General features: G+C 29.8%; 2 protein-coding genes across 2 annotated transcripts; both read right to left on the bottom strand.

Moving 5' to 3' along the window:
- Nucleotides 1-599: 599 nt before the first annotated feature.
- On the bottom strand, nt 600-2,180 carry LOC100779520 (uncharacterized). The gene is made up of 3 exons (XM_003552134.5): nt 1,529-2,180; nt 899-968; nt 600-822 (listed from the first exon to the last, which is right to left on the bottom strand). The coding sequence occupies exons 1-3, from the start codon at nt 1,874-1,876 to the stop codon at nt 761-763; spliced, it is 480 nt and encodes a 159-aa protein (XP_003552182.1). The 5' UTR covers nt 1,877-2,180; the 3' UTR covers nt 600-760.
- A 12,395-nt stretch (nt 2,181-14,575) lies between these two features.
- On the bottom strand, nt 14,576-15,462 carry WI12 (wound-inducible protein 12). Its single transcript, NM_001353941.1, has one exon. It carries the CDS (start codon nt 15,199-15,201, stop codon nt 14,878-14,880), a length of 324 nt encoding a protein of 107 aa, NP_001340870.1. The 5' UTR covers nt 15,202-15,462; the 3' UTR covers nt 14,576-14,877.
- Between the last annotated feature and the right edge of the window lie 3,729 nt (nt 15,463-19,191).

The following is a 19,191-nucleotide window of genomic DNA, read 5'->3' as shown; positions in this document are numbered from 1 at the left end:
TTACACAAGAGCTTATATCATGAGGTAATTCCAAATAAGTTGTAAATAAGTAAGTTCTTCCAAATGCATCCTAAGTATTAATTGATTTTGACATGAGATACCCAAAATAGATGTCAGTGCCCAGCAGCCTGACCTTTTAAGTCTTCATACTATAGCGGCATATCATACTGAATACACCTAGAATCCTAGATAACAATACTGCTAGACTGCTAGTCAGTGCATTATTTCTTCAAAATGAGAACTGAATCAAACACAATTAGTTTCAGGCAGCTTATCATACTAATTGCAGCAAGGCAAAAGTAAACTAGATGCTTTTTGGTATCAGACCATCAGAAGATAACATTTACAGCTATGATCTCCCATGGAATTGAGGAGTATGGATGAAAGTCTAAGCGCAAGAGTTTCTCTTTAAGTCCTAGATGCGGAGTGGTCAATACTAGGAGCATATCAATTTGGAGGGGGAAAAAAGGACAGAACACAATGCTTACATAGGCATAAGAAATAAGCTATACACTTGTTGTTTTAAGTTATTACTAGTATATTATAACATCTTCATGAAAATGAACACAACATCTAATTCAAAAATAGAGACACCATTGTAGAGCAACTGTCAGTTAACAAAATTTGACTTATGTTTTGGATGTTACAATAAATAACCACCAGTATCAGTGACAATAAGTTCACATATACTATACCATAGAATTGAAATAGAAATTCAATCTTTTTAGAAGAAAAAAAAATAAAGAGTTATACTTGCAAATTAAGGAAAATATTTATCTTTTTCCTCCAGTTCACATGAATCAGAATCACTTGCTCTGTAACCTGAATGTCACAAAATAGAGATCAATCAGGACACATAAAACCACAATTCACTAGTCCAACAAAAGGTAGAGCTTACCTGGCCGTTTACCGCACAATTTCCAAACTGAATTTCGGTTCCTTGATGCTTTACTAATCCAAGCATGCCCCTATAAACAAAGTTTGTCACAGTATAGTCAGTAACCTCAAGTTGAGAAGCAGCTAATAGCATACCAATTACACAATTCAAATTAACTGCAGTGAGGGGTCTTGATTGACAATTGAGCAAGATTTAGAAGCCCTAACAGCCCCTTCCACCAAAGCAATTTAAAGGCATATTTGGATAAACTTCTCCATGAACACTTATAGGAGAAGAAAATAAAAGGAAAAACAACAATCTGATAAGCTAAAATTGACTTAAAAACCAGCTTTTGGAGAAGCTAATATGAGAGAGCTTCTAAATCAAAAAACAACAATCTGATAAAAATTATAACACAAGAAAAGGGATTTAAAATCTAACAGCAAGTAAAATGCCCAACTTCCCTGCACTCTATCTCAGTTCCAATTCCAAGGAGGGAACAAAATCACATAATTTTGGCATCAAATGAGGGATAACTTAAAAGAATCAAGCACTAATATATATGAGTCTATGACCATACCCTTTACAAGGGGTGTACAATCAATTATTACATTGCACATAGAATGATAAAAATAAGAAGAAAGAAAAGACCTTTTGGGGATCCCTCGCAACACCATATCCAGAGTAATACATTTGACCAACCAAAACCTGCATGGTAGTGTCCCCAGCCTTAGCCTCCTTGAGGGTGTCCTGGAACCAGCGCTTGGAGCAATCTGAGACAACCTTGGCGAGGGGTGTCCGACATTGTTGTTCTTCTTCCAAAGGTTCCATCTTTTTCGCAGGTTCGACCTTAACACCAAATGGGTTCGCACTTCGAGGAGTCGCCACACGGTTGGGCGATCTGGGTAGCGCTCTCTTTGGCCTGTTGGGCTTCGCAGCAGATGACACAATCCGCGATAGCTCCGCCAGCCTCGCCGCAGATTCAAGATATTTTCCCATCAAATCAAAATCTCACACACAACAAATAAAAAGTGCGGCTTTTAAAAGTTCAGATATTTCAGGGTCTTTTTGATTTTTTGTTCAAGTGGACGATGTTGTTGGCGAAGACAAAGATCACTATCCTCAATCTAGTTAGCAACAAGTCGAAATGGTTAGAGCTTGGAATAAAGGTGAGTATGTTACTTATGCTAACTGTGGTAAGAGGAATTGATACAACACAAGGGTTAGATCGAAATTGAAATGGCATAGACAGAGATTGCATACCAACCAATTTTAATAAGTAAAAGGTGTATGCAGTCACACAGGTTAATTACACTATTATTCTCTTATATAAATTACTAGGGAAACAAGCCTTTTGTGTCTAACTTTTTTCCATGTTTTGTTTTTTCAAATAAAATTAGTGGATGATTTGTGAAAGTAGTTGTAAGGAGGATAAAATAATATGTAGTAACTTATGAATATAATTATAGAAATAAAATAGATATATAAAAGTGATAATTTGTTGTTTCCGTAATAATCACTTTAAGGGTTATATTTATTATACTTTTTATTAATTGATATTGTAATATTTTTATATTAATAATGTATAAAAATTAATTTTATTTTTTATTCTTGATTCATCTAAATATTTGCTTTATAAAAATGTTGTGCTACTTAAAAGGTAAATAAATATTAATAAAACATATTGGCTTATAAAAAAAATAGGTAAAATAAATAATATTTTAAATTTAAATACCATAAATATCATACATAAAAATAACTAATGAAAATTATTACACTTAAATATGTATTCATTTATTGAATGATGATTCAAATAATCACTAATCAAAATTACTAAAATTAAGTAACTATTTCATAAATAAAAATTGAGTTAATTCAAACAATGTGATTAACTTTTATAATTTTTTAAAAAATTTATAAATGCAAAAAGGTTAAGAAATATGTACATGAAAATAAATAAACAATAAATGATGTAATACAATAAAATAATTGTAAAAATGATGTGCGATAATTTTAGTGAAAATATTTCAATATTATATATTTGACATTTTTCTTCCTCTTACAAAAATACGCTTCGAGTTTGGACCCCAGCACCCTCTCTAGAAAAATCAATGCATATTCATATTTTTGTTAACCACTATAGATAGTATATTTGATTCAATAATAAAATTTGAAATATTTTTATAAGCTTAAGCTTCAGATAGTTGGATTTGCTACGAGACTACTTTATAATCCAGAACAAATCACATTTAAAATTTTCTTTTCTTTTTTTCAAAGATTCACAAGTTTGATCTGGGTGGACTAAATTATAGGATGCATATTCCTATTCTCATAGTAAAGGGTTGAGTTGATAAAATGGACTGAATTGAATTGCATCAGTACATATTTTATATAAGTGTTGTTATTTTTAAAGTTCAGTCAGAACCCATTCAAAAAATATTGGACCAAAATGAATCCGATTTCATTTGGATCAATATTTTTTCCGTCCAGCTTGAATACTAAAGGGGCTCATCCCAACAATCTTAAGCTGATTTCATTCACCCCTCATTTACCGCATTTTTCCAATATCCAGCACTACACCAGTTTTTTTTTTAATTTTAAATAAATAAATAAATTATTTTTTCCCCTAAAATTACTAAACATTAACCAAACATATCTACGAGAATAATATTCTTAGATATAAAAGATTTTGTGAACATAATTCATGAGAATGCAAAATATACCGTAAAACAAACACCTTATATTTTGAATACAACTTTATCACTTAAAGGAGAATTTTGTGATACCTCTTTGTTTAATATATTACTTAATTCATAATAATTATTATTACTTTATGAGTTGTCAATGGCTCATGAGTCATGAGGCCTTTTTTTTCGAGGGGAGATTACAGTTGAACAAGTCATTAGCAAGTAGCAACATCATCAAGCTAGCTTTTTCCATTCCCTCTTATAGGTCATTTGTTGGGCTTATTTGACTATAAAAGGAATTATTTACTTCAAGGTGATACTATTGATCCCTACTATAAGTTAAAAATAAAAACCAAAATACCTTTTGAGTATTTTCACCCCACCCTTTCCCAACTCATCACTCTTTTTTCTTTTCCTATTGTTCATTCCTTATATCATTTTTTCTTTCCCTTTCTTCATTCATTTTCTTTTTTTTTCCTCTCTCCCTTCTCTGCAGTCTTTGCATTCATGTTGTTGGATGTATTTTTTTCCATTTTTGTTAACATAAAAAATTATAATTTAATTTTTTTTTTGTGTTTTTGTATAACACAATTGAATTGTGACTCCGTTGTGTTATAGTTTTTATCGTACAATAAAATTACAATTATGTTGTAACACAAATTTGCACCTCAGGTAATACAATGGAATTACGATTTAGTTGTATAGTAATTTATGTAACACAACAAAATCGTGTGCAACAAAAATTACAACACCACGGATTGTGTTATATAAATTACATAGTGAAATCAAGATTTTGTTATATATTATAAATTTTGTTGAACAACAGTTTTTGCATCCTTTGATACAATAAAAACATGATTTCGTTGTACATTGTGGGTAAGGGTAAATTTAAATTTTGTTGGGACCAATAGCAATCCCTTTTATTTCTCATTGTCATGGGTGACACCAATTACAAGTCCATTTTAGAAACTTCTATTCTTACGGGTCCTTGTTCGAGGAAGGCCCAAAATGTTGAGAATATTGGTTGGGCCTTTCCACTAAAACTGCAAAAATTTGTGGAGCAAGAAACAAAACTACCCAAAATTTAAAGCACAAATGGATATTTTTTGATGAAGAAAATATACCAACACAATAACAAAGTAATATAGGCAGCAGAAATAAATTGGTCCAAACTTGGGGAGCAGGCTAAAATATAAAGAGAGCAAAATAGAAATTAAAAGCGCACAAGAGACACAATTTGTTTAAAGTGAAAAATCCCTTAATGCAAGGGTAAAAATCACGGATCATTTATACCAAAGAAATAATTTCACTATAATCAATAAAGTTACAAGAAAGTCTTCAACAAGTGCATCGAAACGTGCTACAAACAGCCAAATCAAAACAGACCCCCAATTGATACAATAGAGACAAGAAGATGAAATCCCAAAATATAAAACAGAAAATGAAAAACATTTATCTCTCTCTTCAAATATCTTTTTAACGATCTCATCAAACAATTTGAAGTATTATATATGTAGAACCTGCTGTCTAACAATCAACCTAATCCAAAGAATCCGCAGTTGTAATCTAAAAATCGGTGAGTGTACGAAAATCACAATGATTTTCTCTCTCATTTCTCTCTCAATAATTTGTAATTATTTTTTTCCTTTCAAATGAGTTTTTTTTTTCCTTAATTGACCTCTTTCTACTTAAATAAGTGAGATAAAATAAGTATTCTCATTTGAGTCTTTACTCCACACAAACAAAGCTCAAAAAATTTATGATTCTTAAAATTCCAGCTTAAAATGCCACTTTAGTTTGAGTAATAGATATCATTTTCGTGAAAATTGAAGGATGCTAATGCAGTTCCACCTGTGGTTCTCATAAATTCTTAACGTCAAGTCTCTTGCATTGCGCGGAGATAGATACTAATGAAAACTAAATGTCTAATATCTGATGAGATATTAGCAAAAACTCTGGATACGGTCACTTGAAAATTCAAAGCAAATAGTCTTGTAAGCTACATACCAAACACCCTCCTAATCCTATAGATTGCAAATTGCAACCAAATGCACCTAACATGTGTTTGATGTCGTAGAAAGTGGACATAATAGCCTCCAGTTGTTGAGAGATAAGAAGCGAAGTTCAAAAAATCTTATCCACCAGCCATTTTAATTTAGATGTCATTATACATGCTGACATGGCAGATATATATGATTTTATTGCTTTATATTGCATATCATACTCCATCCCTTTTAAAATAATACTAATCTTAAGTTATTTTATACAAATTAAAAAATAATAATTTTATAAAATTAATCTTATATTATTATTAATTTATTTATAAATTTTGATGTTTATTATTAATATTATAAGAGATATAAATAAAAAATAATTAATATTACATTAAAACATTAAATTAATGATTGTTTTAAAATAATTTGTTTCTCACTCCATAATTATAATATGACAATGAAAGTAAGACTTCAGGTATATAGCAAGTAGCAATTCAGGCTAGTTCCCCTCATTCATTAAATGAGAATTTCTAATCAAGTTGGATTGACAAATTTGACTATTTCAAATTTTGTAAAATTTAATTCAAAACCTAGCTCAATTTAATGAATGGGTGATATATATTTGCTTAAGAAGAAAATGGACTAACGAACTAGTCTCATTACAACTTTACGTTCAAACAAATCTTTGGAGTGAATAAAGTAAAATCAAAATTAAATTGAGTTCAAAATTTTCAAATTCAATCAACACATTTTAATTAGCTGACTCAGTTAAACGGATCTACTCATTTTAACAACCCTACTTTAAGTAACCTATAGACTATAGTTAAGAAATTGTTGCACTTTTTATAATATTTTTATATTATTTTTCCATTATTATTACTACACATAGATTCAATTATTTTGGGCACCCTAAAATTTACATCTATTTTATATCATTTTCTATTTTTTTTTTATATTTTTATTATATCATCTATCACATTCACAATCTTTCTCTTTTTTTTTGTTTCTCTCAAATTCCAAAATATATACAACATTTAGAGGATAAAATATTTTTTTTCATAGAAATTGGCCCATTGAATAAAGTTTGTAAATGGCTAGATGAAATTCAACTAATGCTATAATTTTTAGCTTGCGAACATAATATGAAAAGTAATACTAACAAGTAATTTATTCAAGTGGTATTGAGTTTGATCTAATTAAACAAAATCTCATGTTTTAGTCTTACGAATAAATTAAATGTAATTTGAAAGACACTAAAGATGATTGATCAGATTCTACAGTAAGAATTAGTTATCAATAAAATTAATGAATACTTTAGACTATTATTATAGATATAAAAAAATTATAAAAAATAAAAAGTATTTTATTTAAAAAAAGTAGAAAGTATTTTATGCATGAGTAATACGTACTTTTAAATATAAGGTATCTTAAATATAAATAAAAATACGCAGAAAAGATTGATTTAACTTTAGAAAAGATTTTGATGATAAAACATAAGAATTGCATACGTTTAAAATTTTAAATATAAAGATATTTAATTAATAAAAATAATATTTTAATAGTAATGATTTTTATATATCTCAATGTTTTAATATTTCTTGAATTAACAAAGAGAAAATATTAATTTAACATTTATCATCATTCATCAAATAAGTAAGATACATGAATACATAAAAAAAGGCAAGTACTTTTATAGATGATATTATTTAAATTACCTAATTTTCTTAAAAAATGTATCTTTATCTAATTTCATTTAAAAAAATAAGCTGAATGATGTGTTAATCCACTCCCAATATATTCTTATTTTTTTTTCATAAGAATTAAAGATAATATTACAAATTTTATAATAATTTACACAGGCTTAATCAACCAACTGAAGTACTAGATTGTCTTGACACCCCGGTAGACTAAAGCATCTTAGCTCTGCCATAAAATTGGCCATTTTAGACCATTATTCCAAAACTTTCAGCAACCACGATTGTCACATTCCAACTGATCTACGAATATTCTTAAAAACTAGCACGTTTATGAATTTTATTCTCTTACAGCAATGAGCATATACGCGATCTGATTCCATCTCTCTCTTTATTTCTTGTGCTATTTTTTTCTTCTTCAGTTTAACCAATTAAAAAGGCTAGCCATGGAATAAGATACCGATCCGATGTCATTTCAGAATCTTGCTTGTATTGTTCTCAAGATCTGAGAATTATATGACTATGACTATGACATTACGCCAATTGATGTCTTGAGGTATTACCCATCCGAGTGTAATTTGAGTTAGTGATACCTAACTAAACTAAGTTTGTTATAATGAGTTAGAAGTAATTAGTTTTCTGTTATGGTAGTTATAGAAAATATATAAATAATAAAAAATACTTTATATTTATTGATAAAATAATATTCTCTCAATTCTAATAGTTTTTTTTTACAAGTTATCTCTTATTCTTCATTTGAGTTCATTCAGATACCTTTATTATTAGGAGTAGTATGCTCGCCTTCATCCCTTAAAATAGTTCCTATATATGCTAATTTACTTCCACAATTCAACATTGGAATTGGAAGTCTAAGATATAGAAATGGAAATATTTAAGCATGTGAAAACTAAGCCCGATTTAAATTCATTTTGAATTAGTCTTAATATATAATTTTATCCCACTGTTTTGATATGGACACCTCATTTTTCTTAATCTTTGAAAGTCGAAAGTAGTACTTATCCTATGCAGTGGTGTATATTAATGTTAATAACATATTTCAGTTTCTAATATAGATAACACACGTAGGGTTATATGTAAATTTATGATAAGGACGCAACACAGGCTTAAAAATTCATATATCAGTGGTGGTATATGATAATGTGATATGAATAGGCTGCCTCTTATCTTATCTCATAAGCTAGAGAAAAAAAAGTAAAGGTCGTGGAAAAATGTCGACAGTGATGTGGAAGCCGCAGAAAAAACAAAGGAAATGACTTTCTACAAGAATGGAACTGACCAAGACGTGAAAATAGTAAAATTTCTCTCAATTTTATATATATATATATATATACATATTTGGCTATTGGGATGAGGTAGTGTTATGTTATTAAACGTAAATATCAAATAACTTAAATTTTGAGTCGTGTGGTTAACTAATGGCGTCATTAGTAAAGAGAGCCATAAAATTTAAGTTGCTTACTGTCTTCAAAACTTGAATGCTTACTTTAGGTTGTATCAAAATGTTCCCCACTAAGATAAATTCTAAGTTTTTTTAGCAGCAAAGGCTAATGGATTTTAACCAGAAGTGACGGGAACGGGTGCTTGATAAATGATAACAACGTAACACCTAATTTAAATTAAAGTCATGGACAATTTCGGAGACTAGATTCCTCCAACCACTAACCAAGTGTTCGGAAATGCATTGTGCAGTGATTGATCATATTCATTGAATAAAAGATGCAAAAAGCTATAAGAGATCACTTCCATATATCCAGATATGAAAACTATGTTATTAATGCGTGAACCAAACACACCCAACTAGTAACTAATTCAATTCTATGATAAAAACTTCTTGTAGCTTGATCTACTTGTATTGATAGCTATAGTTATAACGATTAATTTCTTTTTTATTCTACGCACCAACTGTGCAAGTTAAAATAAACAAAATAAATAAACAACAATAACAGCAAAAGTCTTATTATTAAGTGAAATCAATTATATAAATCACATGACATCATTTAACACAGTTAAAAATTAAGGTTTAAGAATTATTTTCAAAGTCTCAAGTCTTTTTTAATGAGTGTTTTCAATGTTATTTAAGGTTTTCCTCTTTTCTCTTTTTTTGTTCTAAAAATCATGACATCCACTCTTTTAACTGATGTGTCCTGTAACCTTCTAAAAATTAAAAATAAAAATATTACATTAATAAAATTAGATTTTCTTTATTTTTTGCCTCTTTAATTTAAGTACTTATTGGGTGTACATGCAATAATAACAGTAGTAATAATTAACTGAAGAAATAAGCAAAGAAAAAACTGAGGTCACCCTTCTTTACCACAGAATTCGGTGAAGTAGTTCTCCCATTCTAAATCATTGTACAAACTTTTCTAAATATCTCAAATATTTTTCTTTATAATCGAAAGTGTTTGATATACATAGCATATATTATCTTAATTCCTACGTTTAGAAAGAGAGAAAAAAAATATAAATATAATGAAATTTATGATGTGAGAAAAAAATAAAAAAATAAGAATTGTCGATAAAATATTTAAATTAAGGAATGATTCATGTGTTATTATTTTTTTATAATATGTTTTAATTTTTATGCTGAAAACCACTTATCTTTCATACGATCGCTTTCGTAGCTTAAAATTTCTCAGCACTTCACAATTAGCATCAGATCACTAATTAGTGTTTAACATATATCATATATGGTGGCATAGTAAATAATTCATATTGATAAGACTCTTCAGGGTTTGTTAGTGGAATCCAATGATGAAAATATTCCTTAACTGTGCAATTTAGCAAGTCTGGGACCCTGGCCAAAACACCACCTAGTCACCTACATGGGAAAAGGAAGCAAATAATTAAGAGGAAATGAAATATGGATCCTTTTTTTTTTAAAAAAAAAATGGATTCTGTTATGTGAATACGTATAATGATCAAAGTTCAGGGAAACTCCTATAAAGAGAAAATCAAAATTGTGTTTATGCGATATTCTCCAAGATGCCAATGTTATCAATATCATCATCAAACGATCACTACCCCGACAGTATGTCCTTTTATTGGATTTATTCTCTTCCTTGGTTGAAAACAATTACAGAAAACAAATCGAACGGCTTGAAAAAACGTGGGAGGAAAAGCAGAATGGCATATTGAAAACGAAGGTGACGTATTTGTGCACTTAATTAACTAATCCCCACTTAACGTGATAACTTCTCTCTCCTCTCCACTGAATCAAATTGTCAATGCATATGAGTTAGATAATAATAATTATAATAGTGTGTTTTGGAACATTGTCACATGTATCTTTTATAAAAAAATAATTTTACTTCACTTTTGTAAGATTATTATGGATTGCAAATTATTTTTCCTCTTTCAAATATTTAATATAACTAAATAGTGAGGTCTCAAAAACTCAAGATCACATATCAAACTTAACAAATCCCATGTTAGTTAATGCACGTGTTGTTGGATAGTATAGTGTTTTTGAATTGGTGGTAAAAAATATATTTTAAAAATAAATAAATACAAAAACCATTTTAAAAAATCGTATCGAGTTCAACTCACATGTTACCAAACATGCACCAAGTGAAAATATTTATGTCAAATTCTTCATATTCTTTTATTAAATGTTTATTTAAATGATGACGTTAATATTTTTTATTAACTATATAATGAGATTTTTTTAAAAATATATTCACAATGTTTCAGGTGTGTTGAAAGCAGCACCGTCATCTAAACATCCCAAATCTTAATCCATAGAAAATGCATTTTCATCCCTTCTAAACGAACCATTAGAGCAATCTAGAATTCGATCAAGGTTAGTTGTTCAACCTTGACCTCATTAGTACTTGTGTAAACTATTTGAGCAATTAGTTTAATGTTTAAAGTCGTATTGATATATCAATATTCATAGACAAATAAAAATCATAATTAAAAATTAAATTAATTATCAAAATAAATTTGAGATGAAATTGCAACAGAGCACGATAAAAAAAAAGTTATATATAATTTGTGATCTCGAGGTTAGCTAGCAAAAGTGAGACTTAAAAATAATTTTTAAGAAATGTTTTTTTTTCAATGTTAATGACATTTTTTCTAATATTTTCTATCGATCTTTCATTCTGTTAGATCCATCTGCAATATATAGGCCTCTAACAAGCTCCATCGTAAAGGAGAAATGTGATAGGAATAAAAAATAATGGGAATGTTAAAAAAACAAACAAAAAAATTATAAAGCTAGAGAAGAGATGAGAATAGCAACTGAAAAAGGAAAAAAGAAAGATGAGGAAAAGAGGTGGTGGATTGAGGGGGAGCGTGATGTTGGAAAAGAAAACCTCCTGAGATGGGAGAGAAGTCTTCCAATGGAGGTAGAAGCTCTCCAAGGAGGAGGGAGAAGTCCCCTTAAAATTAAAGGGTACGTGTTGTCGTGTTCTGTTACTAGGATTCCTAGGGTGTTATTGTTTCTAGGGTTTTTGGGGGAAGCACTCCTCTACTTAAAATGAAAGATGTATATGTTGGGCTTTTTTTTTTATCAATATATGTGGTATTTTTTTTATTAATAAGTCTAAAATTTAAGCTTTAATAACTTTATCTTTAGATTTGTGAAATTAGTTACAACTAGTTTAAAGTTCTATGAGAACTAGATGTCATAAACTAGTGGAAAACACTAATTGGTTCTAATGGATCTCTCATTCCTTGTGCAAATTGACCTATAGCTATGATTTAACAACTCCACAATATTAGTTGTTAAATTTGGATCGTTTATTATTTTTTTCGTTGAAATAGTACGGGTGTTCAACTGTTTATCTTGTTATCTTTGTACTAGTGAGTATGTGGTGTGGACTCTACTAGACATAGTGAAAAGAGAAAAACAAAACCACCTATTTTTTTTCCTGACGGAATAATGAGGCTTGTAATCCATTTGTTTGTGTCTTTCTGTCTGAACTCAAATTCCAATAAATAAGTTACGTCTTGGATTTGCGAAGTCATCCATAAGAGACGGTGAATTATTTGTGTCTTCTTGTTTGAGTTCGAATTGATCAATGAATAACCAGTGCCGGATTTGTGGTTTGGTGTCTGATGCAAGGAGATAGATGTTAAATTGTTGTGTTGTATAGGAAAATTTGACCCTTTGCTTCTTTTTTGAAACAATATAATTATAATTCCATTCACAGATACATTTATTATTTTCTGCTGTAACTTTTTTTTAATCTTTTATCTAGTCAAAGTATCAAACAAATGTATAAAACAAAGAGCCGCAGCTTTTGTTCATGCACACTAATCAGTAAACACAATTATCCCGAAGGAATAAAATCCTGCTCTGCATGGAGTTTAATTATTTTATTTAGCACGCTCCAAAATAAAACTATAAATTAAGCTATACTTAATTGAGTTCCAGATCATGCATCCACCTAAATTATTAAGTTTAAAAGGGACACGCACATGGGTGTTTTTAATTTATAGTTCCTTCCTAAGATGTAAAAGAATATATAAAAACGTGACAATATGAGAGGGAAAAACAAAGATATCAATGGATGCCCCTATCTGGCTGGTTATGTGTAATTAGCACTTAACATAGAGATTCTCTTCTCTTTTGTTCCTAAACATGTAGCAAAATGAATGCACATAGTACAGTGAATATCTTGAGTCCACGAATCCTGGTCTGACAAATGGGTCCTAGAAGAAAAAAGAAATGGTGGTGGCTGATTCTACCGCGACCGTGGGAAAGTGACCAATCATCTAACAAAAAACAAGACCATGCGTTACGATGCGATGCATGTGATTATTGCAATTTAAAAGGAAGTGAAGAGGTTTATGTTGTATTAGCCCAAGACATGGTGGACCTTACTCCAGCTTCCTGTTAGCTGTGCCTCCACGTATTCTAGAAAAGTCGTATATATATTTCTTAAAAATAATTTTTTGCCCCTAAAAGATTTTTCATAAAAACTCTAATTATCATTATTATACATCCTACATATTTACCAAAAAGTCAATTGGTAGTGATATCAAATTTTTTAATCTCTTTAAACAAGGTGTTGGATCTTAATCTTCTTTTTAAACAAGAGATTTAAGTTCTGTAAATAAAAAAATATAATTAATAAGAAATATTTCAACAAAAATAATCAATTAAATTTTTTAACAAAAATTAATTAATAATAACAAAATTAATAGATATTTCAGACCAATATTAGAGGACAAAACAAAAACAGATGCATTCTACTTATTTTTAGTAGCTGAGCTTACAAAGATGATATTTGAAATTTGATTCAAGTTGCCAAATTCAATTGGTTTATTGGTTAGACAATATACCAGGCGCATCTCTACCTCAATTCCGATTACACCATTGACATAATCTCTTAGACCAATTAAATCATAATTTAGGGTTGTTGGCAATTTGATAAATAGACAATACACGCACGAATTGAAACAACTTATTAGAAGTTTTGATGTAATGTAAAAGGGTATTGTATTGTTTATGCCCTAAAATTGAGTCTTTTCAATCAAGTATGCACCAAGCAACGAGCATATGTAAAGCGCAACATCACATCATATAGTAGAACCAAATTTATCTTTCACTTTCTTAAATTATCGAAGAGGAATTTTGCTAATCCCTCTTTCAGTTGCATCCCTTTTGGAATTTTCCTGAAGGATCTTAGCCCCACCACTTCCAAAAAGTTAAAAAAATGAGTCTAACATTTTCTGTTCGTGACTTAGAATTATTGTAATTACCAAAATTATATAATTCTTATTATTTAATTTAATTGTTTGGATCGATTATTTTCCCTTAAATTAAAGAAAAAGAGAAAAAGAGAAAGACATATGTGCAAAATGGTCTCTCTCAAACTTTATACAAATTATTGAAGATAGAAAATAAAATAAAATAAATCCTTATATCCAAATGTCGGAATTATGCTAACTAAAATGACACATGATCCGCGAGGAATTAGTACCAAAAAGTTATGTAATAATCTTATATCCATATTTGGATTTAATGCAAGTAAAAAATCCTTATTTTTCTGGATTTGGTTCATGTAAAATGAGGAAATGACATTTTAGAGGATAAAATATAATAATAACTATCAATTACGAAATTAATAATTGAAATTGTCATCAAATTTAGTTTTTTTGTTCTCTAAAATACAAATCCTCATTTTAGAGAAAGCAAATGTTTTTTTAGTATATAGAAGAGAAGGAGATGACTTGGATCATCTGGGTGTCCAAGAGCAGTTAGATTTAAAAATCACATTACCCAATTAATTAACTTGGAACAATGAGAAGACAAAGACGAAATAGAATATTTGGCATCATCACAACCCAACTCTTAAAAGCATAGTCCATAGATATTCTTATTGCATCATCATCAACACTCCAAATAACAAAAGAAAGATACAACCACCTGAATACGCCCATAGTGGTGAAAAACACACAAGCAAACAAAACAAACCACACCAATAACAACAAAGCTCTCACATCTCCCTAACCTCCAATACTAACACAAAGTATCAATGTTCCCTGAAACCGATCGATCCAGTCACCGCCACGTGCACAAGTCCCTTATTTAATTATTATAGCAACGGCAACACGTGACCTCGTCCTTCCCTAATTACTTATTTTATATTTTATATTGCGAGAACCAAACCGGGGACGGATTTCCCGACCCGACCGGAGACGCTGCTCTCCCAGACGCAGGGCAAACGGCCGGCGCCGGATCTGGCCGGAACAATCTCGCCGGAATCGTGGATGCGAGTGACGGTGAGGGCGGTGTTGAAGTACTCTCTGATTTGAGTGATCATCCCATCAGTGACGGTCCAGGCGTGGACCCAGGCAATGTTGCGGGCGGAGTCGCAGCCCTCGACGATGACGGTGGAGCCGAAGGCGGCGATGGACTGCGGAACGAATCGGAAGGAGTTGTCGGCGGCGGAGTCGCCGGTGAGCATGCGCATCAAAAACTGGTGAGAGGGCGGACCATGGAACCACCACTCGAGATCGGCGGCGACGATCTTGACGACGGCGTTGGAGTCGCCGGAGTTTAGGGCGTCATACAGTGCAACCACCAGCCGCGTGTTGCTGGAATCAGCGTCCGAGCCACTTGCCTGAGAGTTAGCCAGTTCGAGAAAGAGGTTCCGCGTTGCGGTGGAAAACTAAATCAAAATTAAGCGATTCGAGATTTTCAAGTAACCAAACCAAACCAAACAATGCCTTGTTGGAGTTGTGTCTTAAAATGGGAAGGAAGAGGGGTTTATATAGGAATTCCGTACCGGGAAGCTTGCGATCGGGTGCGGGCGGTACTAGTTTGAATATTTTTTGATTTGATGACGTGTTGGGTTTTGATTGGGCGATGGAATAGAAGTGGAGTAAGATGGAAATAGTAGGCGGGTTTTAAATGTTGCAACGTCATGAGTGTTCAAATTGATGATAGTAGTCAAGCCTACTTTTTTGACTTAATTTGAGTTTTTAAGGACTTCACTGATGTCTGAAGGAGTTTGACCAAAAATATGTGGATCGGATATTCTCTTCACCTTTAATATTCTTATTATGCAGAAATAAGTATTTGTCCACGTTAAAGAATTGAAAGCACACTTAATAATAATAAATACGATTAATTTCAAATAAATATTAAGTAATTTTTAATATAATATTTATCTCTTTAATTAACAATTAATTTATTCTTTCTATATATTATTTTCACTGAATATTGATTAAGAATAATTTAAAAATATATATTTAATATTACATTAATTTTGTAAAATAATATCTATTTTTGAACAATTTTTTTCTTTTTAAAATATCATATAATTTGAAACGGAGGAGGAAATAGTAACATTTTGATACCTTGGTAATTCTAAAATATGTTGTTTTGTAAATTTTGATTTTATCATTTATTAATGATTGATACTACATTTTTAGTTTCTTTTACTGGATACAATTTGTTATATCATTAATTTTTTAGTCAATTAAATTATTATTCATTACAATACTATGATTGACATATTTTTAGTTATATCATTAATAAATATTCTTCAATAAAAGTATATTTTTATTTCCTTCATATTTAAGGTAAAATAATAAATAAAAAACATATTTTTTATACATGATCATATGTTCAAACCTTGTTGCTATCTTTTCTTTTTTTATAAAAAAAAAGTGATAAGTGAAAGCATGTATATACAAATGCGTTCGCTTGTCTTTGTTTTTTGGTTACTTAGTTGCATTAAGTCTTTAACGGGTTTAGCTTAACTACAATCCACAAGGTAAGCTAGGTAGAACCATAGTAGGTATTACAAGTTTTGGCAATTTAGACTTTTCAGTTTTCACTCCCAAAAACAATGTTTTTTTTTTTTTTTGTCTTAGTGCTAATTAATGTGGGAAAAGAATATTGCAAAATTACGTAACCTTTTTTTTTTCGATAACTCACGTAAACCAATATGTAATAAATAATAGGATTTAGTGATCTAATAAATTTCACTTAAATTTTGCTTAATATTAAAAATGAGTTAGAAAATTACTTCAATTATAGCCTATTTTGCTTAATATGAAACAATTTATTATCAAATTTTATGGCAAGTGTATAAAACAATAATGAGAAAATAGGTTATACGTTGATAATGTACATAATTTTCCAAGGTCATTTAATTGAAAAAATGTAAAGACGCCGTTCATAATACTCTATATTTTTAAAGTGACATATAAATAATAAAAAAAAAAGTTAATTACAAATGTAGTTGTATCTTGTACGCAATTAGATGTATTGCAGGAAACAAGGGAAAACGATTTAAATTATAAAAAAAAAGTTAATCTGTTTCCATTTCTTCGTAAAAAAAAAAAAAAAGATGCATTGCAGGAAACAAGGCAAAAAGAAATTTAAATTAAAAAAAGATAATCTGTTTCCATTCATTCGTAAAAAAAGCAAAAATGAATTTTCACACCATCTATGCATCTCAACGAACAACACCAACAAGAAGCGCAAAGTTAGCTACTGTTTGGTTCTCTGGGTCGGAAAGCACTTCTGTCTATTCATTCTTTTCGGATTCAACTGACGGCACCGACTAAGATTCCAAACAAAAACCATCATCATAATAATAATGATTAAAAATTTAAGAAAAAAGAAAGCATGCTTATTTTATCAACTTATAATTCAAATTTCTTTTATGACTAACTCATATTTCAAATGGTACCATATAAGAAAAAGGAGGTTTCGCGTATAATTATTCAGCATATCATTTTCTCAAAAAGAAAAAATGAATGATAACGAGTTAATACACATAAGAGTGAACCCATATCTAGATCTACCAGATGACTGGATCAATCCAAACTAAATGGAAGAGAAAAATATGAGTTAATTTTAATCATCGGTCAGGTTCAAATTTAAAAATTACAAACTCAATAAATTAAAATCCCTGAGATTTTATATATTAATTATTGGCAAAATTCTCATATTGACAGTAAAATTTAAATAATTTGATGATTATGTATTGATTTTAGATTGTCATATAATTATGAATCATTACTTATATGATTTTAAATATAATTATTATAAAAATTAATAAATTTAATATATAATGATTGTGCTTAAATGACATGTAATTTCACTACTAACTCTTTCTCAAATTTAAATTCAAATGACATAGTAACAATAGCAACTGTTCTAATATGGAATGCAATCAATCCGAATCACATAAGACATAAGCATGGTCTATCATATCCACTGTACTATTTTATCAGTATGTGTAATGTATTGTATTGTTTTGGATGGCAATTGCCATTTGCCAATGCTCCAAATAAGCACTCCCCCAGAAGCAACTCTCCACTACTCTACAGTCCCATACCATAAACATGCTATTCATCTATGGAAAAGCTCCTCAATGAGTCATGGAATTACACTAGACACAATGCATCAATGTAGCTACTATTTAGGTGTCACTGTCAGTGTGTCACTATCTATTTCGTCTTATGTTTCACTTCAAAGGTGGCAAGTTTGCAAAGAAAAAAAGATCTGAAACTCCAATTTCCTTGTATTTAAAATGGTCACATAAATAGCATTTTGTTTGACTTTTGTATATTTTTTAGGTTTGGGGAGTAAGTGGATTATATTGCTTGCTGAGTCAGGGTATTAAAAACACTAAAGAGTGGTCTGTGGATAGGGCATCATTTATAGAGTGTCGATGGTTTTAATGTTAAACAATTTTTCTTTAGTTTCTCACATGTATTTTTTTTAAAGGTAATTCTATTTTAAATATGACCGGATATTAAATTTAGACAAATTTCACAGTAGAACTAACTCTTTTCTGTTAAACCCAACTTCATATGCTTTTCTTTTTGGTACTAAGGGAAGTATGGCCCCAACTTCATTGGTAATGCTTTTTTTTTTTTTTTAACGTTCATTGGTAATGCTAATCATATACTCTTTTGTTTATACTTTATAGTATTTTAGCAAAGAAAATTGGATTGTGTGCCGTGACACGTCGACCATTTATGTTGTTGGGTATCTACATTATATTAATGTCTTACTTATTTATTTTTTTTTTATAATTTGTTTGAGTAAACCTTCATTTTAGTATAAGTATTAATGGCTTAATTTTTTTATTGCATAAAAATCTTCACTTTGTTTGTTGATGTGTAAGGTATTATAAAATATTATTCTTTTTAATTTTTTATACCAATAAAAATGAAATGAGAAAAACTAAATTATATTTTATTATATGACAACATATCAAATTAGAAATTAAAGTAAAAGTTTTAGAGAATTAGATATTAAAATGAAATACACATTTTTAAGAATCAAAGTTCGAGGCTTATTTCTTCTTCTTTTTCTTGAATTTGTTCAATAAAGACAATAAATATCTCCAGCTCATACATGAGTGTTCAGTGTCAATGTCCAAGGAATTCAGTGACGCTGATGCTGATATATGCACAGAAATATATTGAGATTCATA

The sequence above is a fragment of the Glycine max genome, chromosome 18, assembly GCF_000004515.6.
Source record: "Glycine max cultivar Williams 82 chromosome 18, Glycine_max_v4.0, whole genome shotgun sequence".
Lineage (NCBI taxonomy): Eukaryota > Viridiplantae > Streptophyta > Magnoliopsida > Fabales > Fabaceae > Glycine > Glycine max.
Note: the sequence above shows the minus strand (reverse complement) of the source record. Positions and strands in the feature narration are given on the sequence as shown.

Excerpts from the sequence above, each read along its gene's own strand:
- LOC100779520 (XM_003552134.5), bottom strand. The coding sequence starts at position 1,876 with ATGGGAAAATATCTTGAATCTGCGGCGAGGCTGGCGGAGCTATCGCGG. Across the intron at positions 969-1,528 it reads TTGCGAGGGATCCCCAAAAG|GGGCATGCTTGGATTAGTAA; the intron begins GTCTTTTCTTTC and ends CTTTGTTTATAG. Across the intron at positions 823-898 it reads ATTGTGCGGTAAACGGCCAG|GTTACAGAGCAAGTGATTCT; the intron begins GTAAGCTCTACC and ends TGTGACATTCAG.
- WI12 (NM_001353941.1), bottom strand. The coding sequence starts at position 15,201 with ATGCGCATGCTCACCGGCGACTCCGCCGCCGACAACTCCTTCCGATTC.